General features: G+C 42.7%; 2 protein-coding genes across 2 annotated transcripts; both read left to right on the top strand.

The window, feature by feature from the left end:
• The first annotated feature begins 577 nt into the window (after positions 1 to 577).
• LOC104965339 (tectonic-1-like) lies at positions 578 to 10,077 on the top strand. Its single transcript, XM_010794297.1, has 5 exons — positions 578 to 818; positions 900 to 990; positions 2,325 to 2,437; positions 2,805 to 2,825; positions 9,907 to 10,077. The coding sequence occupies exons 1-5, from the start codon at positions 660 to 662 to the stop codon at positions 10,075 to 10,077; spliced, it is 555 nt and encodes a 184-aa protein (XP_010792599.1). The 5' UTR covers positions 578 to 659.
• A 3,050-nt stretch (positions 10,078 to 13,127) lies between these two features.
• Positions 13,128 to 22,248, top strand: LOC104965338 (transcription factor E4F1-like). Its single transcript, XM_010794296.1, has 9 exons — positions 13,128 to 13,344; positions 13,433 to 13,558; positions 17,432 to 17,578; positions 18,219 to 18,271; positions 20,410 to 20,682; positions 20,971 to 21,076; positions 21,237 to 21,454; positions 21,572 to 21,770; positions 21,865 to 22,248. Exons 1-9 carry the CDS (start codon positions 13,128 to 13,130, stop codon positions 22,086 to 22,088), a joined length of 1,563 nt encoding a protein of 520 aa, XP_010792598.1. The 3' UTR covers positions 22,089 to 22,248.
• The last annotated feature ends 5,654 nt before the right edge of the window (positions 22,249 to 27,902 follow it).

Here is a 27,902-nt window from a genome sequence, read left to right as displayed (position 1 = left end):
AATAAAATTCATGAACACACACACACACACACACACACACACACACACACACACACACACACACACACACACACACACACACACACACACACACACACACACACACACACACACACTTTCCCATCGTGCNTTGAAAAGATAATACATTTGCAACATAGGTAGTCCAAATGTTTGGAAATGAGTCCTGGATGGATATCCTCGTGGATTCATCTTCCTATTATACACACATGCATTTCCAAACATTTGGACTACCTATGTTGCAAATGTATTATCTTTTCAATTTACACACGGCATCTATTGCACGTCTGTCCGTCCTGGGAGAGGGATCCCTCCTCTGTTGCTCTCCCTGAGGTTTCTCCCATTTTTCCCTTTAAACTGTGGGTTTTCTCTGGAAGTTTTTCCTTGTACGATGTGAGGGTCTAAGGACAGAGGGTGTCGTATTGTCATACTGATATTCTGTACAAACTTTGAAGTCCACTGAGACAAATGTAACATTTGTGATATTGGGCTATATAAATAAACATTGATTGATTGATTGATTGATTGATTGATTGATTGATTGATTGAATAGTCAGTGCATATTATTATTGTATGGCTCCTTGTAGGCCGATGGTACCACACAGAGTAAGCTGCCATGTCACAGAGTCTGTCCCTTTTTGATGTCCTGTCTAGGTGTTGGTGGATTGTCTCACCCCCCTCCTGCCCTCCCCACTGACAGCAGCTTTGACTCCCTCTTTAAAGAGTTCACCAGCTTCATGTTTGGCTCAGAGGAGAGACGGGTGTCCTCTCCAGAGCTCCAGGACTCGTCTGGATACCAGGCAAGTCTCCGTCTGTGTGTCAAACCCATTGCTTGTAATCATGAAACAGCAAAGTGAGGTGTGTGTTGTGGTGTGTTCCAGTATGGGGAAGTGATGCTGACAGCGGACAGAGGGGTGTTCCTGCTGCCAGCGGCTGCCATCACGGCTGACTGTGTGGACAGCAGTCCTGCAGGTAAACGCCGTCAGATCCTCACTGTGATGATGGGGCAATGATACATGCTTCAAAGTGTGACAGTAGAACAAGAAGAGACAGCATTAAGAGAGCAAAGTGAGTCAGCAAGGGTGCGCTGATGATGTATTTGTGTAGGCCCACCTGGAAGTCATCATAACATCCCTCAACAAAAAGCAATGGGACTATTCCCTAGGATTGGAATATTGCCAAAACAAAACTGGTTTATGATAATTACACGATTTGTTCAGAAGGATAACTCCTACATTTTAACACCAATGTAGGATTCTTGAAGCATTAATGCAATAGGCAGAAGTGAAAAGCTACCGTTAGGCTAGGAACTACATCATAATCACCCTGCTAAGCTAAAGGCGGCTAATGTTTGCCGTGATGGCGTTTACTAGTCTTATTTAGTCAGTTGTTAGCAACCACTGTCTTTATGACACATAAAAGCTTCGGACATCACCAGTGGGGGATTAAGCGACCTATTATAGGTCTTAGAATTCACTTAGAAATCCCCTTAGCTTATATTGACCACAGAACTTATTTCAGTATTTTAACCAAAGCCATATTGACTGAAACAAGGGAACAGGAATTAGTCAAATACTGAATCATCTCTGGTTTTTATGACTCAGTAAGCTACACATTGATATCTACAGTATCTAGATTCAAATCACAGTGTCAGACTGTCAGATATGAAATACATCCTCAGTATTTGGAGCCTTTTTAATAAGTCCAATCACAGTAAGAACGCTTCATGTCAGGAGTTTGATTAAGGTTAGCTTGAACTCTGAGCTGGGAGTACTCCCCCTTGTTCACATGGAGTTACCTTTGTCACGCTTCCACCCACTGGTTGATTGTAAATGGGTCCTCACGAAGCGATTGTAGGATAGTAAATAGAAATATACATGATGTGCAGAACTGATTTGAAAGAGATGAACATGTATTTGTAGTTTTGCTGAAGTGTCATAACAACAACATTTATGAGAGGATAGGCAGAGTCACAAGACTGCAGTCATAACACAAAGTGCAACACAAAAAGCCAGCGGGGGGGTAACACAGCAGACACTTTTCTGTCTTTGCTTCTCAAACAAGGGCAATGCTTCATGCTTTTATTTACTCACATGATTTCATCTTTCTATGCTATCATTATTTCAGTTGCACCAGTTCAATATTTGGAGTCCTTGTTATTTGTTAAAGGAGTAGTCTGCCGTTTAGGAAATAAGCGTCTTTCTCATCTCATCACTACTATTTCAGGATGGAAACACACTGATGAGAGTTTCAAGGAAGTGCTGTTGATTTAGTGAGCTGCTGTTTCCTGTTTGTGTCCTCTGCAGGCTTCCTGAAGGATCAGAGCAGTGTGTGTTCCCGCCGTGTGACCCTGCAGGAGCACTGCAGTTCCCTGCCCCCCCTCAGCATGAACACATACACCGACATCCAGCTGCTGGCTGTGAGTCTGCATCAGGGAGGGGCTTTCAGTGCACTCAGATAGACTGACGTTAAAGGGGTCGTCCACCTGATTAACAAAACACACCTTGTTCTAATTGTATCATTAAACTGCAAATCTTTAAAGCTGAAGTACTGTTTCAAATGATTGATTTGGTAAGCTAGTCAACATTCTTTGGTTCTATTTGCTCCCAAAATAAGGATTTCTGTATTCTAGACAGTGGTTCTTGGTGAGGTTTTGCTTTATGCATGTTTTGTACATTTTGTAAAAGGACACCAAGTAACAAGAATGAGAGAGATATGCCTAAAACCAGAAAACCTCAAGTTTATGTACATTTAAAGGTTTGAAACTAAATATGTTCTCTCTGCAGGGGAAGAATGAAGACGCAGCAGTGAGTACGCCTTCTTTTGTTAAATGCTGACACCATGGTTACTTATGATCAGAATCAGGTTTATTGGGGATGAGTGGGTAATAAAGAGCACTCATATGCAGTAAGCGCTCACCTATTGTGCAAGATCCACTGTTTCAGATTCTCTCTCTTTTTGTCCTGATCCATTTCTATAAAAACCTGTCTGAAAATCAGCTGATCAGATCTTGGCCACTTTATGATGTCATAACGTTTTTTTGGCTTATGTAACCATTAGCCAATAACCAACCAAGGTAACCTTATCACCTGATTCTCCTCCTAGAGCACCATTGAGTTATTTTTAACCAAATATCTCTCAGAGGGGCGTGGGGAGGGGCTCCTTATTTTCATCTAAAGTAACAGACAGAGAATCAGCACTTTTGAAACAGGGCTGAAACAGAGGGGATTATGCAGGGCCACACTAATTTGCGGCTCAGTTGAGGCTCCATCCACAAGATGGGGCCCCCTCCGCAAGGTGAGGCCCCACGCAGTCTGCGTGATCGGCCTGTAGGGAGGGACGGCCCTGGGTTTATGGGGTGCCACAATGCATGATCTGTTTGGTATTTCGAGCCAAACACTTCAGAGACATGTTTGTATATATCTGAGACCTATAATATATTGATGAAAAACAGTATAATACTGGACCTTTAAAGTACCAACTCGACCATGTGGAAACGTATGCAGAGTTTGGCTTTGGTGTTGGTCGGGCTAAGACTTGGTGCCAAAGTTGAAGCCATTTTTGGCACCTCTGCAGTTTGAATACAAAAAAGAAGACTGGTTCGAGATTGGGCTCTGGCTCTAAGTTGGCCTAGAACTGCCTTGGCGGTAAATCACTATTGGACAATGTCCAGGAGGTGTCTGTAAATCAGAAGATCCTTTTGTTTGAGGTAAATCCACTACCCATTGAGAACACCTAAATACCCATTGAATCCAGACTTTTTGTTGTTGTTATTAATGAGCTGAGACCAGGCGGCTTGGACATAAGGAAAACATTTCTTTACTTGCTCTAAGGGCCCAACCGATGGGACAGATTTTGGTAAATGTATACTTATATCTTTTTTGTTTGTTAACTTTGTTTTTTATTGTTCATGCTCTGCTGAGTATCTTCCATAAGAACGATGGAGGTCCTACCTCAATGCTGTCCCTTCTCTTTATACACCCATGGAAAAGACCGGCATAGATTATGTGGACAGAAAGACGTAATTCTGTATTTCTTGCTTCTCTTTTCTGTCCTCTCTTCAGCTCGAAGATGGAGCGTGAGAGTGTGAAATTGCTGCTACAGACAGGGAGTAGTCACAGGGATGACATGATGGTCGTTAGTCACACTGGGTCACATGATGGCTGCCGCTGTAGAAGGAGGCCGTGGTATGAGTGTCCTGAGTCACCTTGTTGTCATCTGATGACAGAAGTGTATTCATACATTAGGGACATTAGTCAGGGTGATTCTCCTCCATACTGTGATGTAACTGCCATGAGGATGTTTGTTTGGTGGAAACTGTCTCATTTCCCCTTTTTAATTTATGTTTTTGCTGGCAAGTGTCTGGATAGAAGGACGCTTTCTCTTTCGCGTTATCATCCATTCCTTTTTGTTTCAGCCCAAAAACATCCTCCTCTCTTTCCCAGCCATGTTTTAGTTTCTTCCCACAGGTGAATTCTCCTGCACCCTCCCTCCTTTGTCTCTCGTCTACCACCCTGCCCCCTCTCGCTGCCAGCTTTTTCCCAGAGAAGTCAACCTGTTATCGGCAGGGTCTATGAATAGCACACGGTTGGAGCTGCGACCCACTCAACCCCCTAACATAGCTCATGTCTTATGCATTACTCCTGCATGCTGAATCCCTAAAGCCCTATTTCTACTCGGCTGTAGTTCTGCTACAACACCTAGTTCCCAAAAAAATGCTGCGTAACACCAACATATTTATTTACATACCTTATAGGGTATTTAGTAATGCTCTAAATGTTCAGATAAAAGGCACTATAACACAGTTCTCCAATAATGTGCACACATCTCAGTTCATTAACAGCAGGCAGTTCATCTCAGTGTCTGAATGTCTCAGGTGCATCGTGCTCCTCTTGAGCTGAAAAATATGGTAAAATGTGTGAAACTGCTACTAAATTGTGACTCTCATTTGCATTCTGCACACATTTTCTCCCACCTGTCCTGCACCAGACACCAGCGTACACTGTTTATTCATCTAAAGATTTCAGCTCAGCAGTCAGAGCTGCAGATGCAGCGCAGAGATAAGCGTCCACTGTCGTCGATGCCATCATTCTTCCTACGTTCCTGGAAACTTGGTTGTGGCAAGATGCTTAATTTCCAAACACTGAAACCTGTTTACAATGTGCTGAGCAGCGGCATCATCCTCCCAGTGTTTCTCCTCTATGCCACAGCTCCAATAATACACCAGGGACAAGAAGCTTAGCAGTGACAGCCCCAAATCCTTCTTTCCACCGCACTGATTTCTGGATTAAGGAGGGGAGATTTCCACACCTCTGAATTGTATTGTGTTATGAGGCTCATGCATTTTCATGCATTTCATTTTCATGCATCTTTTATTCTGTAGCGTGCGTCGAAATAGGGGCATTTCCTTATTTACACAGATTAAGAGTGATTCTGGATGGTGCATGGGAGGCTATAAATGAGGTTTGAAGCAGGGAGAAGGTGGTGAATAAGAGCGATTATCGTGGTAAACCCCCGGTTATGGGGGGATTTTTGGAGCTAAATAATAAACATAACACCTGAAAAGAGTACTTATGGATATTTTGGTTCTTGAAAAGCATGCTCACTCAAAGCAGGTTTTTTTGTATTAAATTCAAGCTATGCCTCATATCTGGACTCAGCTCACCCACTGCTTTGACAGATTTGGATGCCACTTAAAAGGCTGGGATATATTTTCATTCCAGCCTGATAAAAAAAAATCCTCCCCTCTTCATTCCTCCTCCTCTCCCACTTCTTTGCCACTCCTTTTTTCCCTCTCCCTCGCTCCTGTCCTCCTGGACCCTCCTCACGCCCTTCGTCATTTTTTCCCTCATTCCATTAGCAAACATTGTTTTGACTTTCCAGGTTCCGCATTCCTCCACACGGCATACCGGCCGGCCGGACCGCTGGAAGAATTCCTGGCCTGTGATTATCCACTCATATTTCATTCGCACGCACGCACGCACACCCGCCGCCGCACGCACGCACGCACGCACGCACGCACACACACACACACACAGGGGAGGCCATAAATTAAGAGAATAGGGTGTACTCTTTTATTACCTCTGATCAATCTGGGGAGATTTGTGTTTTGTTTAACAGATGCCGCATGGCAAACTGTGTGTGTGTGTGTGTGTGTGTGTGTGTGTGTGTGTGTGTGTGTGTGTGTGTGTGTGTGTGTGTGTGTGTTCCTTTTATTTGCCTCTTTGTGAGCCAAATTAAACACAGCCTTCTTGCGTATTTATTTTACATTTGCTGAGAAATTAGCTTCTGAAGAGCAATTAATTAGGAGCAGGAAATGATGAAAATCTAAATCAATCATACTCAAATTTCCCTCATGGTGCATTTGTAGACATGCATGTGCATCCATAATTATGGCAAAACACACATTTTGTTGGAAGTAACTGTAATTGTTGCGTGAATGAATAAACATATTAAACCAGTTTATGTATCTGGAGCAGACACATTACCGCATTTTCACACACAAACACATGAATGCACGCACAACTCAACAGATACACACCCACACAACTTACCAGTTGGCAGTGGGTGTTAATTGTGTTGGGCCTCAGGGCAAAAATAACATTGCACCAAAGACGGAGAGAGGGAGAATGTTTTGTCTTTCTCCAGCCGCCACCTTTCTATTAAGACAAAGGACGCAATTATGTTATATTACAAATATTTAGGACACTGCGTCTTCTATTTTAAAAATCAAATGGTTCCTTTTTATGCTATGTATTATCAGGATAAGAGAAAAGATCTGTTCTTTTGTGAAGTTTTCTTTCTTTTCTCCTTTACAGCCTTCATCCCCCAGTGAGTCCCAATAGACGATGTTTTCATGACTATATGACTGTTAATTGCTAATTAGGCCAGTGTAGCAACAGACCCCTGTGTGAGGTGATAGCGCTCTGTCGGTGTACACAGAATAATTACAATGAAAGGTGTTGTAGGAGCGTGTCAACATCTGTTCCTGAGTGTCTCTAAGAGAAGGAACAGAGAGGAGCGCTCACAAATGTGACAGGTTGTATTTATCGGCACGGTGGTATTTGTGCAAATATTTAACGGATCACTTGCTCCACTGCAGTTGATATAGTAATTTAAGAGCAAGTACTGAGACAGTGTTTCATTTCCTTGTTTTACACGTACATCTGATGCAATACAAACCTGAATGATTTAATGGAGCCTGCATCATTTCAAGTCTGTATACATATTTTTAAGAATGTCTGTACACATTTTGGCAAAACAGTTCTTTTTTATTTTAAACTTAAAGTTCATGGTGAACCAATTCTATGTAAATTAACTTTTCGCGGGAAAAGTCCTTGAACTAATGAACTGGTTGGGGCAAAACCAGTGACCACATTTGCTCAAACACACATCCTCAGCATGTCAGCGTAGCATTTCAGGAACAAAAACACTAATGGAAAGAAATATAACCACCAATTAGTGCTTTCTGTATCCATTTCTAATGTTCCTGCAACACTAGATACTTAAACAGTTTCATACAGAACGTGTGTGTGTGTGTCAGGAATGTTTATAAATTAAACTTCCCAAAAGTAACCAGTTAAACAGGGTTTAAAGGTTAACAATAATAATCTTCTCATAAAATATTGTAACACTGCTGTTGAATTGTAGTTCAGATCACGCAACCACACACACACACACACACACACACACACACACACACATCCCCCCACGTTCTGCTGTATAGCATGTGTCTCTGTGTTTGAGGTTTGGGACTACAGCTCGCTGCAAAGCTTGTCTGTGGTGAGAAGTATTCTGAAAACTCATGTTGGTCTAATGGATTTAATATGGCTGTAAATTATAGTCAACAGAGTGGCAGAGCATCAGCACCACTCACATGGAAATGAGCACTACTTGAGTGCCTTTAAACCGGTACTCTAAGTTTTGTCAGGAGTGTGTGTGTGTGTGCAGCATCTTCATTTACACACATGTTTCAGCAGACAAAGTTGTGTGTGTGGTCAGTTTTGTCTGTTTATTCTTTGCTCCTTCAAATTCTTAAGACCACTACCTCTTATGATTTTCTCTTCATTCTACATTTCATGCTTTGTTTCATACCGATGCATTGATTTTTTTGTCAGTCTATGATTAATTTCATGCTTCATTTGGATGGATTGTCTAATTACTCAGTCAAATGCTTCACAGTGACAGCTTGTAAAGGCTCCAGCTATACATTTAATCTGCTGTTAGTCTGTATTGCCCTTTTATTTCTCAATTCATACGACATTAACAATGTACATTTTCACAGTAAATTACCAGTGCAGAGGTATGACGCTCAATAGGATATATGCATGTGTGCCATGTATGCATTGGTGTGTGAGTGTGAATTTGTGCGTATGCGTGACTGAGCGTGTTTTTGTATCTAAACTGTTGAGCGTGCGAATGTTGGAAGCATGCAGGCAGATTTTAACCTGCGCCTCTGCCTCATTAGGCCTGCCTCCGTTGCCATGGTTGTCTATTAGAGCAGCGGAGATTAAAGACTCATTTACATGTGAAAGAGGAGAGTGGTTTGAGGGAGAGAGGGAGAGAGAGACTACACTCTGCTGCACTCCACTCACTTTATTCTGAAGGAGAGGGTCAGATAGGGCGCAGGCAAATGTTTGCAGAAGCTTTAACCAACATTTTGACCATCTACGTGTGTGTGTGTGTGTGTGTGTGTGTGTGTGTGTGTGTGTGTGTGTGTGTGTGTGTGTGTGTGTGTGTGTGTGTGTGTGTGTGTGTGTGTTAATTATTGACTTGCCTGCAGTTTATCATATTAACCCATCTGTTAATAAAAATAAAAAAGTTCCCTGAGCTCCCAAACATTTTCAAAATCGGTCAAACCCTAAAGTTAGTTGTTGTTACTATACACAATTCCGTCTTCGGACACGTGGGAATGCTGTTTTTCTTTTTATTTCATTATATTTAAATACAAATAAAAACGTAGTCCCATGTGCCAAAACACTAAAAATATTATGATAATAAAATCTGTATCCCAGAAACTACAAAGAGCACAATCAAGTGTGTGCTATCTTTAAAACCATGATGAATATGAACAGTATACACACATATCAAAGACATTTAAGTAATACAATGCTTGATATGTGTCATTTAAAAAAAGAAATCATGTTCAATCATTGTTAAAAGTGTGAGCACTCATTAGACACAGCTCAAAATGTGGAAGTTGTACTTTTAGATACCTGTCCACAGAATGTTTGTACCAGATATCAAGACACATCTGAAGGAGTGTTGAAGCTTGTTTTTTTTTATCATACTAAATATAGTTTCTAGCCAAATATGGGTTAAATGCACTCATACACAAGTTGCTGATTTTCTTTTGACTTTTAGTGCAACTACATACATTTCGCCGGCCTGTAGTCACAGTTTGCCTGAGGACATTAATACCTGAGTGCACTTGTGGCCTGTGGTTGGAGATGTGGGGCATGTAAACACAGAATGTTTGTTCAACGTGAACTACCTCACTGCTTGGTTTCCTGTCTATCTCTAGAGTCAAATAAGGGCTTTGATAACATTTTGAATCATTTATTTGAATTACATTCATGGAAATGTACATGGAGATGACTCTTCATAACATTAATATGTATTGTGTGTGTGCGGCATGTGTCCGTGTGAGACAGGTGGATGTTTTGCATACTGCATGTAGGCCAACATCTGGCATCCTGCCACACCTGATCTGCAACGAGATAAAAACTCGGAAGTTAGTTTTATTTCATGATTTGTGTGAGGGGAAATAAACCGAATTAAGGTGACCCTGCAGAGGAGAGGAAATGCTGTGATGTGTGTTCATTGTGCCGCTTCTTGCTCACAGATCTACAAGGTGGACCTAATGACTTTAAGCATGTCATTACTGAGGTTGTTCATGGGAGGCATGAGTCACCTCCATCTCTCTCCCGCTCTATAATGTGCATCATGAACCACAGCAGGAAAGGCAAAGTGGAGCGCAGTTTCACTCTGACTCACACAACTTTGACCGAAACAAACCACAAGCCCCACCAGTCGGCCTGGAGTCACGCTGAACCGTGACTCTGTTATTGCTCCGCACAACACAACAAAATCACAATGGACCAATTAGCCAAATGAAGTGTGACATTTTTGCTAAAACTAAATACACACAAACACAGATTTCGTAGATTTATAACATAATTCATGCCGTGTGGAGCCTTGGAGTATATGAAAATCACAATAGCCTTTCCCAACACACAGTCCGCTGGCCATATTTTAGATTCCTAATAAGCCAAGTCTGTGGGCTACAGGCAGCAACAGACAGCAAGGAGAGAATCTTCTCTATGAATATTAATGTGTGGTGCGGGGGAGGTTGAGGGGCAGAGCGGGTGGGGAACCAAAGCCTCCTCCAAATCCTTTCGCAGATAAACTGAGAGGGGAAGAGAGATGATTACATGCATGGTTTTTCACAGGGCTCCCCCAAATCTCATTTTCTGTAGTGCATTTTAATGGGATCCTCACACACACTAAGTCTCTGGATGCCGCCATTAAAACGGGGGCAGATAAATTCCCAGCTCACTTTTTCATGCATGGCCTCGGTGTGGTTTTGTCACGGTTTTTACGGGTGCAAAAACTGGGCCTTGCCGACCCTTTTTGTCTTTGTAATGCTCCTTATGTATCACTGTCATTTAAATGCAGCCCAAGACAACAGAGCTGCGAGAGATGGATGACACGAGGCGCTGGAATGGGAATCAAAGTCATTCTCCGCTGCAGATGATGGAAGAGGTCACCACATACAGGCCCGCAGGGAAAAGGATTTGTACATATGTGTGACATTAAAACGTGACGGAAAATTAGTTTATATGAAGAATAATCGGCCACATCTGATGATGTTGTACAACATGTGCAGGCTTTTAGGATGACCATTACCACCAAGTGTGAAAGTTTTAACACAAAACATTTCAAAACTGACCTTTACTCTCCTTGATTTCATGTCACGTGCCATGTTTTCCCGTTTTGAAATCTGAGACTCAGACATTGATCTTCTTCCATCTTGTGTTTATTGCTGATAGCCATCGGGGTGACCTGAGCACACACCGGGGACTGTTTGATTACACAGTCTTTCTTCACGTGTCCATCAATAATCTGACTGATGCAATCATTCATGTGGCCATTTCAATCAATCCCTCCGAGGGAACTGCAGTCAAACTCCAGGTCACATCACGTGACAGAGGCTTCACTTCAGTTTTATGGCATCGTTACAGCGTTCATTTTACTATCTGGAGTTTACCAGCCATTTACTATCAATCTGTTGGTTAAATGGGCCATTCATTAGTTGTTATGTAGCGACTGCACTTTCGGTTGGAGGGTGATTCGGAAACACTGGCAGCATTTGCTAAAGAATTTGCACAAATAATCTCTATTTGAATAATTTTTACATCAATCAATCGCTTTGTATATTGTTTCATGGTACCAAAATACAACTTAGCCTCAAGTTTTAAGATAAAGATGATTCGAACAGTCATTTTAAAACATGTGAGTTGTCCTCAAGTCTGCTGGGTTCAGCCTATGAGCATTATATTTTCTGATGAATAATTGGTCAGTTTCATTTTATTTGGACATTTTATTTAGACGCGCCATTCAAAGCACCCAAGGACATCTTACAATTTAGAAAATAAACAACATTTCAGTGTATTATCCGGCATGCTGTCTTTTTGCATTCCTAGTTGCTATTTCTCTTTTTGTTTTGCTCTATTTTTATGGATCCCCGAGGCACACTTTCTCTCTGGTGCTTAAAATGATTCTTTGAAGGAGCTCTTCTGCAGAAAACCCAAAGGGACTTCAGAGAGACATTTACAAACTGGTATTGTCTCGAGGAGAATGTCTCATTTAGATTGTTTACCCTTGGTAAGAGAATGTTTTAATGTCTTTAGAATCATTGATTACGCTGTGAAGCATTGATTGCTTGTGAGGTCAGGTCAGAGGTCTTTATACTTTTCATAGTGGACACTAGTTAACGAGCAGACTTGTTTATGTGGCGCTAAACAAACCGGTTTCTCTCTTCAGCTTCAAACATGTGCTCATAGCTCATGGTGTGTGTGTGTGCTGAGCTGAGCTGGTATAAACAACACGATCTGGCAGTTCTGCAGAAATATCAGAGAGCAGATGACAAGTATGATAGAAGAGGATGGTGTGTGTATTTAGAGAGATCAAGTGTCTGCACTTGTATGCATTATAACCAGAAAGATTGTCTTATGTCTGTAGTGTGTTTGCAGAGCCTTTTTATTCCACTGCCTTCTTGCTTGGATCTCTGCAGCTGCATCTATCATCTAGCAGGATGTATGAGCAGTTCAATGCGATTTTGCCTCAAATATACAGTGTTGTTTTTCTTTTCGTTCTCTCTGTGCTGCATCCAGGTACAACAGAAGCTTGTCTCGCTCTTTTGCATACATTTGTATATTTGTTTGGATCACCACCATCCATTGAATGTTTTTGCCTCACTGACATAAGTGAAATATTGTTTCAACTTCAATTCTATGTGAAAACCAGAGTGACAAAAACGCTATCTGCCCGACTGTGTGCGTGCATGTGCCTGTGCCAGTAAAGTTGATAAGTCAGATTCAGTTCGAAGATAAAACAGTGTGAGTTCAGCTTCTGTGTTGCTCACTCTCAAACTAAAAAGTGTTAGATTAACATCACACATCCAAGCCCTGCTCCGGGCCCCAATTCCAGCTCCATAAATGTCTTCTGGAAAAACCCTAGGAAACTGTGATTTTTTTCTCCATAATTCACTTTCAGCCACAGCACCATTGGGTATCTGTTTGTGTGTGGCTTTTTGAGTGTGAATGGAAAAGGTGTGTGTGATTGTGTGCACACACAGCGCAAATGCAGTTGCAGTTTGTGCAAAGGTGTGAAAAGTGGAACAAAGCTGTCGATAAAACAGCACTGTAGCTCTTCCTCAGCCTCTGTGGTGTGCCTGTGTGTATGAGAAGGGGGCTAATGTATGTAGTATGTTTGAATGTGTGTGTATTTTTGTTTGTTTTTGACTGGAGTAAGGTTAGGTTTATTTCCAGCGTATTGTCTGTGTGCAGAAATGCTTTGTTTTGAGCTGTTGACAGATCAATGAAAACATGAATAAGAGGCTCATCAGGTTTGATCTGACCGTGTGCACACTGAGAAAACTGTTCCACACAGACAGTCTTTTAGTCATCCGCTCGTCTCAGACACAAAAGGGGCTCTTTGAAAACAAGCCTCGACCAAAGGAGTTTGGCGAGAGCTTCGACCTGATGACGGCTCTCCAACCTGGGACACAGGGAAAGACAACCTTCCCTTTGTCAGTGTGTGAGCGTGGGTAAAGCTGAACAGTCACAAACTGTTACTTCAGCTGTCACCATATCTGGATGTGAAGTGTTACTCCCTTATTTCCCACCCACAGCATCAACATCCTTTCATACCCAGAGGCTATCGGTTGTGGCGGGGATGATTAAGCGGGATTTGCTGTCGATCCTTTACCCACCCCTTCTCCTCAGGCAAAGCCATGTCCGCAGCACTACAGAGAGCGGTGAGTCATGGAGGGATTGCCAGCCGTGTCAGAGATAAAGACAGCGGAGGAGGCAGTGACTGACAGAATGGAAAGTGTAAACACAGATGACCTCCAGGCAACTTTTCTTTTGACATCTGTCTCTTCTCTGCCTGTGTTTTTGTCTTTACTGGTGGTTGGTGTGGTGATTCATTTCCATGTTTTTTTTTCTTGTCATCCTCTCATTCCTTCCTGCAAACCTCTCCACTCTGAAAGAACCCCAACATTCCTCTGTGTAACCATTCCTGTCTTCTTTGCCCAGTAGGAAACTGCTGTCCAATCCATAAGTCATGATAACAACCGTCTTCCTCCTTCCCTCCCACACACACACACACACACACACACACACACACACACACACACACACACACACACACACACACACACACTCACACTCACACTCACTCACACTCACTATAAGTCGGGCGCTGGAGGCCCCCTCCTCTCCTCGCTCAGAGCATGATGTCAGACGTCTGCTAGCTGACAGGTCTTGCCCTGGGAAAAACATGCATATGTGTGTTTAAGTGTGTGTGCTCACACCACAGGGACCTTGCAGGCACATCAGCTTACCCGTCCTCATGTTCCACATGTGTGCGAACACACGCTAAATACACACAACCAGCTGAAATTATATACAGCACCCAAGCCAGAGAGAGAAACCGTGCTTTTAAAATGGATGTATTCCATGACTTTAGAAGGAAAATCTCACGTGCGCCGCCAAACATGTAACATAATGATCAAGAGAAATGTTGTATTCAACTCCATAAATGGCAAGAATGATTTACATTTATTTGTATAATACAGTTCGAAAATCAATCTATTATTTTTGCCAAAACTCCAGTTCAATTTGGCCTCCCATCGTTTAGGCCGCTGTATGAAATGCTTACTCTCCTCATATGGCCTTGTGTTATTGATTTGCCATTATGTTGCATGTGGGAGAAAATCCATTGCTCTCCCTTTAAATAACCATCACATGAAGACAAGAGAGATATATCATGGAGAAACCATATCGAATTGGAACACATGGGACGCCCGTTGTAAGCGAGGCAATCTTCTCTGTGTGTCTTATGTCTGACAAAGACGAAGCTTGTGAATTATGTTAAGCTTTGCTGATTCAGGCTTTTCTAGATACCCGGAACGTGTTTGTTGTTCGGGGGGGTTCCTCCTCACATAGAGGGTATTCCAATAATCTGCATGTATTCATATCGCCCAGTAAGCATGAAAATGTCTGCTCTACTTTGAAACTAGGCTAAATTGTAGTCTGAAACTGAATTCTTGCCATTGGAAATAATAGTCTGAAAAATATATTCGAACAACAAAGTACACTCGATATTATAAAAAGTGAAAAATTGAGTTATTGTCACTGTAATTGTTCCTCTTCATCCTGGTTATAGGCAGACGTGCTCCTAATGTGGTTTTAATGTAACAGCTCATTTGAAGTTTGACCAAATCAACATTTTTGTGTTCCACCGAAGCAGCAAGGACACTCAATCTTGAGAGAAAGAATTTGTAGTTCTCACATAAAAAGATTTGAATGCATTTTTTAACCGTGGATTTTGTTCGGAAGAGATCTCTTTAGAGCCTTAGGAGCAGCAACATATTACTCTTTCAATGCACAAAGGAGCGTGTGTGTATTGATTAAAGACAGATTTCATAAAATGTCAACCTGTCTTTCAAGAAAATGCTGTAAACAGCTATTATGTGTGATGTAGACATGAAAAACAAATGCCAAATCCACGTTCACAATGTGTGCTGATGGGTAACACATTGGGTTTTTGTAGTTGCCAACTTCACATAAGCAAAGGAAAACAACAACATTAGGTTCAGTGGCATACTGTAATCAGAGGTTTTTTATGTTCATGTCAACATAGTTTGAATTAATATTTTAAATCCTTCCAAGGCACTCTTCACCTATTTTCCCCAAGCACTTAACCCAAACTATATTTAGAAGAATGTATGAGCTCATAGCTGATGTTTCATGTGTTTCCATCACTCAGAGTAATAATCTCTTCTCTCCACATTAAGTATGTATTTAGGTAGTTGTGTTATTAGTGTAAGCACATTTTCTAACACGTGACTGACACACAGTGACAGTACAGGCCACGCAGCAGACAAAGGGCTGTCTGTGCTGTTGTGTTCAGGAAGAGGCCTGCGTCTCTCTGATGTGGTGATCTGCAGTACCTGCGACACACACTGAGTTCCTGTGTTGAGTGTATGATGTCTGGGCCACGTGGCAGGGTGAAGAGTGACACACACACACACGCACACACACGCAGACTGCCAGCTCTGCCTAAGTGAGTCCTCCTGACAATCTTGCCTTAGGGCAGCAGTGTGGGAGTGAGAGGTTATTATGAAGCCATGTGGGAATTATGGCTTATTGTCTGGGAAGTTTTTTTTACAATGCAGGATATCTTTGAATGCACAGAAGATGGGTAAACAGCCTGAGTTATTGAAACAAGATATTTCAATTGAAATGCCCAAGAAAGAAAAATGACAAAGGAGGAAAAACAGCTAGAAAACAGTAGATAATATTGAGCGGGAACTTCTTTGTTTGTATTGTGATTTAAAATTGCTGCGGATGGCGGTTTCTCAGTTATTGTCAGGAAATGGCAGACGCTTGGTGGTTTGCTCGATTATCTCTCTTAATTTAATACAAATCTTAAATCCCTGTTGTGCTCTTTGCTCAAGTCAAAGAAGCTTGCTTTATCTCTCAGCTCCTCCTCTCAAGCTCCTTCTCTTTGCTCTCCACGCAGCCAATCAAACCCTAAAGTGAATTATGATAAAAAAAGAAGAAGAAGAAAAAGAAGCAGTGGTGCGAACGCCTGCAGAGCTGAATTTCCATATAGATAGACGAGCACATTAAAGTTGTCTATCTGCAAGCTCACTGTCCACCCTTCCTCTTATTAGATTTTGATGGAAAGATGGCAGCTTCATCAACATCATCAACCAGAAAAGCTGCCAATTCCCCCCCGCCCAACCCTCTCTGCGTGGCGTGTTTCTATCTGCCCCGGACACTTGATTGTTTCTGAACCCATGTTGACCCCGTAAAGAGGAACCTGCGGCTGGTTTTCCTGCCACGGTTTGTTGTGTTCATTTAAGGCTCTTATTGCTCAAGCTTCTTCTTCCTCCTGTAAAAAAATAGAGTTCATGATTTTCTCAGTAGTGAAAAAAAAGGGGGAAGAAGAGTGAAGGCAGCTCCTCATCATGGTGCTTCCAGGCTTACATGTAAATTAAAATGCAATTAAAAACAGGCAAATAAGCTGTTCCCCGGAGATGGGGAGGGGAGGAGGGAGGGGAGGAGGAAATGGAGGAAAGGGCTCTCAGGATAAGGGCCTGCGTCACTCATCATTAGCATGGCATTAGACTGAAGGGAGCTAAATCTGAACACTGGGTCACAGACACATTTAGAGGAGCTGCTACTGCGAGGTCTCCACGCCGATGAAAATAGCCCCCCCATCCCGTGCAGAGGGAATCACTTCTGCCTTAGAAAAACCCATACAATTATTCAGTGGATTTTTCCAGCTATTGTTCTCTGAGGCGTACCATTGTGTGATTACTATTGTGCTTTCGTGTACAAGCTGTGATTTCCTGAACAGAGTATGTATCATTGATGGCAGTGAATAAATCATTTCAACATACAGTATAGCACCGTGCTGCCTTCAGGAACAGAGGGGTCTCAAACCTTCACGCTGCAGCTCAATACCCTATCGACAAGTCGGCTACTCTGCCAGAATTCCACTGCACCACCTCCTTCCTCCGCCCCTGATCCCGGCCCTCACCCCTACCTCCCCCCTGGAAGCCTGGTGCTCTTCTGCGAAGCCCCCCCCCCCCCTCTTCCTCTTCTCTCTCTCCCAGGCTCCCTGCACTCCCCCACCTCCTGCTCAGGCTCCTGGGTTGAGGGGGATCAATGGGGGAAGCTTATTTTGGTGCTGGTGGTTGTGGAGGTGGTGGTGGAGGTGGGGGTGAACCCCACACGACGGCAGCCTTGCAGGCAAGCAGGCGGTAGGGCGCAGAGGGGGAGAGGAGGGGGGAGGAAAGGGAGCCCACCCTGGCAGAGGAGCACCCCTCTTTCGCAGACCTGTCGCCTCGGTGCAACAATGGCCGTGACAATGACACTGGAGGAGGAATTTCCGCTTCCACACACACACACACACACACACACACACACACACACACACACACACACACGCAACCACACACACACACACACACACACACACACACACACACACACACACACACACACACACACACACACACACACACACACCTCCCTACCCCATCTTCATAGTACATTAAAATCTGCGGCGCCAAGATGAATGGCTTCCTAATAGCTTTCATTTGTTACAATTATCATAATTAAACATATGTCAGGGGCAGACAAAGGGAACGTGAGATTTCTGTGTTAGCACCTGAAGCAGAAGGCATGCAGGCAGTGGAAAGGGATAGCTATATCGTTACAGCATAATTAGCCTGAATGTACATTGTAATCATACTGCATTATTTACACCAAGAAGCTTCTATTTCAGTAATTCTGTCAGCGAGTCCCCCTCGTCTTGTTTTCAGTAACAGTGTGAACCTTGATTCTTCTGTCTTCTTGCCATTGAGTGCATGTTTCATCTGTATGTCCTTGTTACATCAGCCAGTTTGATAGTGAAGCTTAATGACCGCCCGCTGAGCGCCGTGAGAATGGCTGTAGGGCCCTCTTAACATTTTTGTAGTACCCCCCTCCTTCGTCTCCTCCAAACCCTGTCCTTGCATTCTGTCCCTTAAACCAATCAACTCTTTTCTTCCTCGTCGCTGTGGAGGAATAAATCGGATGCTTGGCTATTGCAGACGAAGTGGCCTTTCTTTCTTTCTTTCTTTCCTGTCTCTTTTTTTCCCTCTTTCCCTCTTTCCCTCTTCCCACCACACCTTTCTCTTCTCCTTGCCCTCTACATCAATCACACTTTCCCGCCCCCCNAATCGTGGCTTGATATTGAGGAAGAAGATGTTTTTATGAAACACACAGCTTCCGGTCTTCCAAGGCCCGACCGGACAAAAAGACGTATTGCAGGCACGAAACATACTACCAATAGCAATACATTGCGTTTAAAATCGTTCTGTGTGACACGAAAAAAAAAGGGGAGAATCGTGATGTTGAACACGAATCAATAGATTAAATTATCGTGACTATAACACGAAATGCCGTGAGACTGGGTTGGCCTACCGGTGCGCTAATCCCACCACCACCACCTATCTCATAAATACATGAAAGCATAAACTACTTTAACCAACTTAAATAACAAAACTCAACAACAATACCTTTACTATAAACAAAAACAGAAAGAAAATACATGTTCATCTGTTAAATAATAAAGCAATATATAGCTCCAACAGATGATGTTAGCATAGTCACTGAAGCCATTCTGACTAACATGCAAAAGTCCCACATGACTTCTTTTGTAGTCTATGTATTGATTACTCTTAAAAGCAACAGAAAAACGGCTCGGATGCTGAATCAGTGTGCTGCTCTCCAAAATGGGCAATGATAACGAACAAGTGGTTTTTAAAAGTGTAATAATACGTATGCCTGGCTGAGTTTATAAAAATGTGTGGTTGCGTCCTCGGCCCGGTAACACCTCTCTACTCTATTTCTGCCGTACTCGCCATGAACTGTTGTTCAGCGTAAGACTTGGACGGTATGGTACTCAGTTCCAGCTCGGCAGATTGTTGGTTCCAAATGAGAACCAGTTTTCAGGAGGGCAGAGAGCCTGATTTTGAACTGGCCCTGGAACTTCGATGGAAAGTTTTAATCCAGTGTGTAGCAGGTGTGGTGAAAACATCACAGGTGTCCATGAACTCGACCAGTGACCATACTGAAAGAAATAAACATTTTGTGACATAAATAAAGTTGTATTCTTTCTCAACAGCTGTTTTCAGGACAATCCTCTGGCACAGCGCTGTTGATATCAGTACACATGAGTTAAAGTCCCCCGCAGACTTCTGTTACTGTCAGTAGATATGAACAGGGTGAGGATTTGTAATTTCTGATGTAAGCTTCTTTATTCAGCGATGCATCTGCACCAAACTCAAAACATAGATTTTGAAATATCTTGTTTGGTATAAAATGAGTAATGCCTAATATTGTATAACATAAAATATGTAGGTTTTTTTTTATTTTTTATTTTATTTAACCTTTATTTAACCAGGTAAAAGCATTGAGATAGAATCTCATTTGCAATGCTGACCTGGCCAAGAAGGCAGCAACGTTACACATAACACATAACACAAACATATAAAATACAGAGAACATAACTAAGAAAACAAAAGACGAAAAAGCAGTCACTACAGACAGTAAGAAAGGTACTACTTATTACTGCAAGAGCAGCTGGTGGTAAGGACTTCTGACAACTTCAATTTAAAACAGGCTATAGAGACAAGTGCCGTCAGTTTGAGGCTTGATTGAAGCTCATTCCAAGACCAAAGACCATAATAAAAAAAGACTCCTTTTCCCAGCCTCAGTCCGCAGAGCAGGTACCTGGAACCGTATCCAGGCACTGGATCTGAGGTTGTAAAAGTCACAAACTGGAGCAAATCTGGCACATATGTAGAGTGGAAGCTTACCTAAAATGGCTTTATACATTAATAAAAACCAATGCTGCATCCTACGCATACTAAGTGAGGACCATCCAGTTAGGCTATACAGTTTGCAATGATTAGTCCTAATAGGGTGCATTTGATATATAACGCAGTGCAGCATGGTAGAGTGGGTCAAGTTTGGCCAAAACAGTGGGACAGGCAAATCTGAAACTGTCCTCCAACCTTTCATGTTTTCTCTTGCCTGTGGTTAGGTTGTAGTAGATCAGTCTCAAGCTGAAGCGCTGGCCGCGGCTGCTGCAGCAGCTGGAGGCAACCTCATCTGCCAGGCCATCATCAACTCTGGCATCGCCATGGAGACAGAGGAAGCCGTGGAGGAAGCCGTGGAGGAAGCCGTGGAGGAAGCCGTGGTCGAGGAGACCTCAGAGGCAACGGAGGAGATGGATAAAGAGAATTCTGACTGTCCTGATGAGGATGAGAATTTCACTGAGATCCATATTAAAGAAGAGTTTGAAATGGAAACAGAGGTAAGCATGAGAGTAATAATGGTATTGACCGGTTAACTACTTACATTCTTTGAGCAGTCATGTTTTTGCAATGCTTTGTAAAAAGGGTTCGATTTCTTTCTTCTTTTTGAAATATTAGCTATTTATAATTTTTAAGTACTTAGCTGGAAATAACTCACCATATCGCCAACTGACTTTAGGGACGAATGATTCATAATTAATCTTCAATTTGATTTGTTTTTTTATTAAGGTTAAGAAACAGAAAAACTAAACTGAATATCTTGTTGTCTGCTTTTGATTCTTTTGCAGGAAGCAGGAGATGGTCAAACATCTTCAAAAACGCACAAGTGTCCACACTGTAGTCGCTCTTTCAAGGGACTGAATTATTTCCGCTTTCATGTCAAGGGCCATTTGGGTTAGTCCAAAACTCTAATTCATAACTCACAGCAGCATCACCTCCTAAAATCCTTTTGATTAACCTTAATCAATATGTGAAATCAGACGAAAGCACAACTTTATCTTGTTACAAACAACAATATAAGATTCTTCTCTGTGTTTCTTTTCTCTTTGTGCAGGTTACAAGCCTTTTAAGTGCACGCTTTGCCACAAAGAGTTCCTAACTGGTTACCTGCTAAAGAAACACATGGAAGTCCATGTCAGTGAGAGGAGGTACAAGTGTGGGGAATGTGGCAAGCTATACAAAACCATTGGGCATGTACGTGAGCACATGAGGGCCCACTCTGATGAAAGACCCTACCGCTGTTCCAGGTGCAACAAGGGGTACAAGACCAAGGTGAATCTTTTTGTAGATTATTCTTTGTTTTGTATTAAATGCTCAACTTGTATTCATATTACAACATATTTCGTCACTAAGTTATTATTCACAGACGTATCTTCCCGTCTTGCTCAGAATGCCTTACAGGTGCATCAGCGGACCCACGGTGATGAGAAACCTTATGTGTGTCAGTTCTGCTTACGAGGCTTCAGGGAGAAGGGTTCGTTAGTGCGACACATCCGCCATCACACCGGAGAGAAGCCTTTCAAGTGCCCAAAGTGCAGCCGAGGCTTTGCTGAGCACGGGACTCTGAATCGGCATATGCGTGCGAAAGGTCTCTGTAGTTGACAGATCAGAATACTTGAAGGGAAAAATGTAATTTGCCGACACAGACAAACATAATAACAACGGCTCTTGTTTCCCACCAGGAGGCTGCCAGAAGGACGGTTGCAGTGAGCAGCAGGAAGAGGAAACGGAGGAGCAGGCGTCGGTGAACAGCCTCGCTACGGCAGCCATCATCTCAGAGGATCCTCATGCCGTCCTGGTGGAGTTCTCCTCAGTGGTGGCCGACACACAGGAGTACATCATCAATGTGAGACAGGGAGTAAGGGTTAAACAGAAAGTGGTGTTTCTCCCCTTACTCAGAGTTTGATGTTTGTTAAAGTGTGAAAGTTATTTTTTTTCTAGATAAAACTTGTTTAAGTGATACATGATGTCACAGCAAGTGTTTTTTATATCAATCAAGAGCAGAATATGTGCCGTTACATCACTGATTAGACCCTCCAGAAAAACGCGATTCTGCGATCGCAGAATTTACCGCATAATCAGCCAAATGGCGCAGATTTTTAAAAAGCCACATATTTATCAAAAGGCCGCATAATCCCCGCATTTTTCCACACAAAGTTGAGAAGAAAAAAAAGTTAACTCGTCTTGACGTGACGTTATCAGCTCGCGCATCACAGAATGTAAACAACACTGTATAGAGCTCATTTAGCAACGAACATTTCTACTAAAGACCGGGCAAAAAGTGGGGGGAAACTATTCTGCACCCCGTGCAACTGTGTGTTGCAGCATAAGAGAAAATCGACGGTGACGACCCACTTTGATTCATTCAAACATTCGAAAATGCTTTCTGCTGCTGCGGACAAGAAAGCCATTCAACTCCCGTTCAGCGAGGCATCAAGCTCCAAAACCTTTTCGAGGGCTACAAGAAACGAAGTGAGTAGCCTACAAGATTGAAGCTGGTCAGATAACGAACGAGTAAATGAAAACAGAATGAGCCGGAGAAGTGTGTGTGTGTGTGTGTGTGTGTGTGTAGGGCGGCACTAGCCAGCTTCCAGCCACAAGAGTGTGTGTGTGTGTGTGTGTGTGTGTGTGTAGGGCGGCACTAGCCAGCGTCCAGCCACAAGAGTGTGTGTGTGTGTGTGTGTGTGTGTGTGTGTGTGTGTGTGTGTGTGTGTGTGTGTGTGTGTGTGTGTGTGTGTGTGTGTGTGTGTGTGTGTGTGTGTGTGGGGGAGTGTGGGTGTGTGTGTGTGGGTGTGTGTGTGAGAGTGTGTGTGTATTTGTGTGTTAGAGAGAGAGAGTGTGTGTGTGTNCTTTTAAAATCGTTCTGTGTGACACGAAAAAAGGGGGAAATCGTGATGGTCATGGCATTTCGTGTTATAGTCACGACATGTAATCTATTGATTCGTGTTCACCATCACGATTTCCCCCTTTTTTCGTGTCACACAGAACGATTTTAAAAGCAATGTATTTCTACTCGTAATGTGTTTCGTGCCTGCAGCACGTCTTTTTCTCCGGTCGGGTCGTGGAAGACCGGAAGCTGTGGGGTTCATAAAAACATGTTCTTCTACTCAATATCAAGCCACGATTATTGCTTTTATTTTAAATCGTATAATTTCTGACTTTTTTTGCCGTCTGTGAGGAAAATAAATGGGGCTCAGAGCCTCAGAATACTGAAATCTGTATTTTTTAAATCTTTTTTTCCTTCTAATTTGTTATTCTTTTCTAAATAACACACTGTTATTTACTCAACAATAACATACAATTATCCTTGTTTTTATTTATTGGTTTAATTCCATAATCTCGGGCTTTTTTGGCGTCCGTCAGGAACTGAATTTCAAAATAAAAGTAACCGGAAACAGCATGTTCACGTAAATACCGTAAATACACACAGATCAAAACAGATCAAAACAGAGACACGCGGCCCGGATAGGAGCGAGCGGTGCAAAAGACAGGAACTTGAGAGCGTTGCAATAAACAGGAACTTGCGAGCGTTGCTGCCTTTAACCGACCCGTCGATCAGCGTCTGGCAGCTAATGCTGTTATGTATTGCGCCGAGGCTTCGGAGCGTGGAGTAATCCCGGAAGCTTGCATCGAGGCTTGTATCGTTTTGGGCCGGTGACACCGTTTAGATTATATAACGGTAGGCAGATGTATCGGGGGCGTGTACATTTAGGAGCTATTGTCGAATAACCAGGAAATACACATTTCGATCGCTCCTTCTGTCGTTTACATTCATCTTTTTGTATATTTGTCTCCATAGGAACACTTTGATGCACATTCAGTACCAGTGTGTGAGGTTGTGGTTGCGATGCCGATATCCGGACGTGTACAGCGAGGACTACAAAATGACAATGAGGTAACTGGGGATGTCTGTTCAAAACATTGCAAGCTTGAATAAATCATTTAAACCAGTTATTTTTGCCAGACTTATTACTGAATATCGTTCTTAATGTGATACCAAGTCCATCTGAGACCTGACGTACACCTTCAGACAGCCTACAAGTGAAGCACACGTTGTTTACTCACAGTTTGAAAGCAGCGTGGAGAAGTCTTCAGCTGTGGAGAGCTCCGCCCTGGTTAAATTGTGATACGACTTCTGTTCTGTGGCTATCTACCAGCGATATATGTTTAATATTAAAGACTACACACATATACCCCCTATCAAAACGGTATTCTGCACTTTGCAGCACTTATCCAGNCCACCCCGCCCGTATTCACAACTAACTACATCCTCCCGTTCCTCTTCTCTTCCCACCACCTCTCCCTTCTCCCTTTCTCCTTTTTCCTGTCCCTTTCTTCTTTCTTCTTCCGGTGAAGCAGACGTTATCGGTCGTGGCTAAATAAAGGAAGGGTGGTCGCTGCTCCGTCTTCTCACTACCTAAATTCCTGTTCTTACGTCCTGTCCCAAACTCCTCTGCTCCTCCCCCAGTGATGTTTTACCAATATCCTCCCGGGATGCGGTAAGAGTGCCGCGAGCGCCCCGCAGTAATTCGAAGTGATAGTTTGACCGAACTACATTGTTCCTTAGTCTACCTGTAACGTGAGTTACCGTTCCTTTCTGTCGCTTCTTAGTCCAGTGGTGACAATGACTTTGTCTGGCTCCCCCCTGAGGCGCTGTCAAGACTTTACTTCGAGAACCACATTTATTACGTCATACTTAATGGTTCCAGTAGTCCGATTAATCGAACATTGCTATATCGATAGGGAAAGTGACCGGGGACCGTACGGAAGACGAAGTTCCACGATTGTGCTTTAGAGTGCAAGGGAAACAGAGGGACTTGTATACATAATTAATACTATTAAAACCATTGTTTACCTTCGGATAATCCCCTCGGTAAGTAGAACCCGCGGCCGTCTAAAATTACAGATACTCTACCCCCTCTCCTCTCATCTCTCCATTCCCTCAGTTGGCACTCTTGCCACCATGGGTGGTTTTGTGCCAAGGAGGGGAGGCCTCCTGGCTTCCCCATGAGCCACCATTTTGTGGATTGCTTGCAGTGCAATAGCCAGCTGTATGCATGCAGAAATGCAAAAAGAGGGACAATAACGGAATAAATTGGTGTTGGAATGGAAAAGAGGTCACAAGGCTGAGGTCACTGTGCCTCCTGCTGTGACCAGACCAGAGATCAGGGCTGAACCTGACCCTGGCGCTACAGGCACGTTTACACCCACATAAATACACTCCACAGACATTCTTACATGAACAACATGTCCACTCCTTTTCTCTGTAGAGTCTCTCAGACAACCTCCTTTAAACTCACGGACAAAGTTTTTGTACTAAAGTATTTCCTTTATTTCACATGCCAAAAAGAAAAATATTCTTTCTCCCTTCATATAAAGCCCAATTATATAAAGCATTGACACCTCCTGAAATAAAAGGACACATGAATATTGTATGAATAAAGCCCATTCAAACAGGACATAAAAAACAGACTGACCAACCCTGAGATTATTCTCATGTTTTAGATAACAGCTTTCATGACCTTGACTGTCTCAGCAAGGACAAAATAAACGTTGAAAGGTTTTTTTTTTTTTTTTACAAAAGCACTCATGGACATTAAACAAGTATAACCTAAAAAGATCCACATAGTGTAACAGAAAGAGACTTTTGAGAGAAGATACATGAACATTTGCTTATCTGAATATTTGCATTTGTTAGGGGTATGTTCACGCAATACCTGCATAAAATGGGAGCGTCTGTGCAACAAAAATCTCTTGATTTGCAACGGTGGGTTTTGATCAGCTGCGGGTTCAATTCCATTTATGTTGGTGTTGTTTTTGTATTTCCTTGCAGTTTGCTTTTAGCTGTCGGACATCGAAACTATTGTTGACTTCGTCAGCGGCTTTTAATAAGATATTGCATGTCATCGTCGCAGGTGAACAAGTGTAAAAGGAGACACGATCTCACCTGAGCGCATTCCTGAGAGGGAGTACAGACGTCAACGCTGAATATATTCACATTTATTTGGAAGATGAAGACACATCTTAATGCCTCTAGGGATTTGATCAGATCACTTCCTAAAATGATCAGCAATTACCAAGGTGCTTCGGGCAGTTTGGATATCTCTTCCACAGAGGGGAACACGCACAGCTCCTCAGCAAACCAATTTCAGATAGACGAAAAAAATATTTTAAAAGAACGAATGGTTTCTAATTCCTTAAACCTTCATACCTGATGTGCAACCTGAGCGCTACATTAACAAGTCATTCTGCAGTTCCTTGTCGTTCAATTTAGAGGACTGCCAGGTTATTGATGCCCATTCTGATAAAGTCCTATGATTTTTTTTGGGAAGAATAACCAAATATAGTTATATTATATCGGGCTGTGATCAGATCTGAGACTCCGACTGGGTGACTCAGAGGGTTTTCCAAATTATAATCTCTGTTGACGCAGACTCTAGGCGTCATTCCCGTAAGTGCAAACACTAAATGATACATAATTTGTATTTTGGGTACCTGGTGAGTAAACAAGGGCTCACAGTGAATACCTCCCAATTCCAAAATATGCTCTAAAAGGCTCCCAGATCTCCAAGCTTTTCAATATGCATTTCGATTCGATGAGATCTATTCAAAGACAAACAATGTTTGAGCAAACGGCATGGTCGCCCCTTGCTGCCATTTATTTTAAAATCAGGAGCTCGTTTGTTTGTACAAACTTAAATTCTCTCTCTCTCTGTGTCTCTGCGTCTCTCTCTCTCTCCTTTCATGCTGTTGCTAGGGAAGCAGGGCGTATGCGCTCCCTGGCCGCGGCTGAAGGGCACGGGGAAAAACAGGATTAAGGCGAAACTACGGAGTTTTCATCGAGAATGTTTGCAATGTTTGACTCTAAACCACCTCTTGTACACATTTCATGACTGAAACTCGAGAATTATTAAGTGCAAAATGCCCCATTTCGTCGCTTTTCCCCCATTGCCTTATATGGCAGGGCAGAGATATATCGTGCCTGTATTTAATAGGCTGGCCGCTGCTGCTCTGCTTAGAGGCTTTAACCCTTCTGGTGCTGAATTACTCTTGGAGCAAGACAAGCATCGGGCTTTTAGATTCTGCCATTTCTCTTTTAACGCAACTAATGATATATACACACAATCGAATTGCGTATTTTTGTTGACAATCATGAGCACGAATGTCATATTACGCACGAAAAAACCCATTCGATGCAAAGACGCGGGTTTTCTCTCATGTTTCCAATTAGGTGCCCATAAATCCGGTGACTTAATGCAGATGACATTTACAGCACAGAGTACATCCTAACTGGTGATGTGGTTTATGCTTTTGGATTTAAATTGTCAAGATGCAGATAGACAGCCAGTTTTACAAACGATAACAGAATGTAGTTCTGGTTATAGAGGAACAAGCTGAGAGCTGTGGCACCATTATAAAGTTGCCACAGGTAGGCTTAGGGCTGCACAGCAACCCTCTGCTGTGCGTCAAATTGATGGCAGTTGAGCCCAGAGGACATGGCACTGGTTTGACGACCAGAGTGAGTGTGACCTATATTTGCAGGGCGCTGTCAGCAGATCGAAGTGTGAGCCTCTGTCTGCACATGTACAACTGCTGCTTTAAGAGGATCGACAATTAAAAAAGGGAACTTATTATTCATTAGTGCCTAAATTCAGGGAAAAAACAAGATTTGCTGACACATTGCAATTATTTTTGAAAGATAAAGGGCTAGGTGTGTTTA

This window comes from Notothenia coriiceps, unplaced genomic scaffold (genome assembly GCF_000735185.1).
Source record: "Notothenia coriiceps isolate Sejong01 unplaced genomic scaffold, NC01 NC01_scaffold00037244, whole genome shotgun sequence".
In the NCBI taxonomy this organism is placed as follows: Eukaryota; Metazoa; Chordata; class Actinopteri; order Perciformes; family Nototheniidae; genus Notothenia; species Notothenia coriiceps.
Note: the sequence above shows the minus strand (reverse complement) of the source record. Positions and strands in the feature narration are given on the sequence as shown.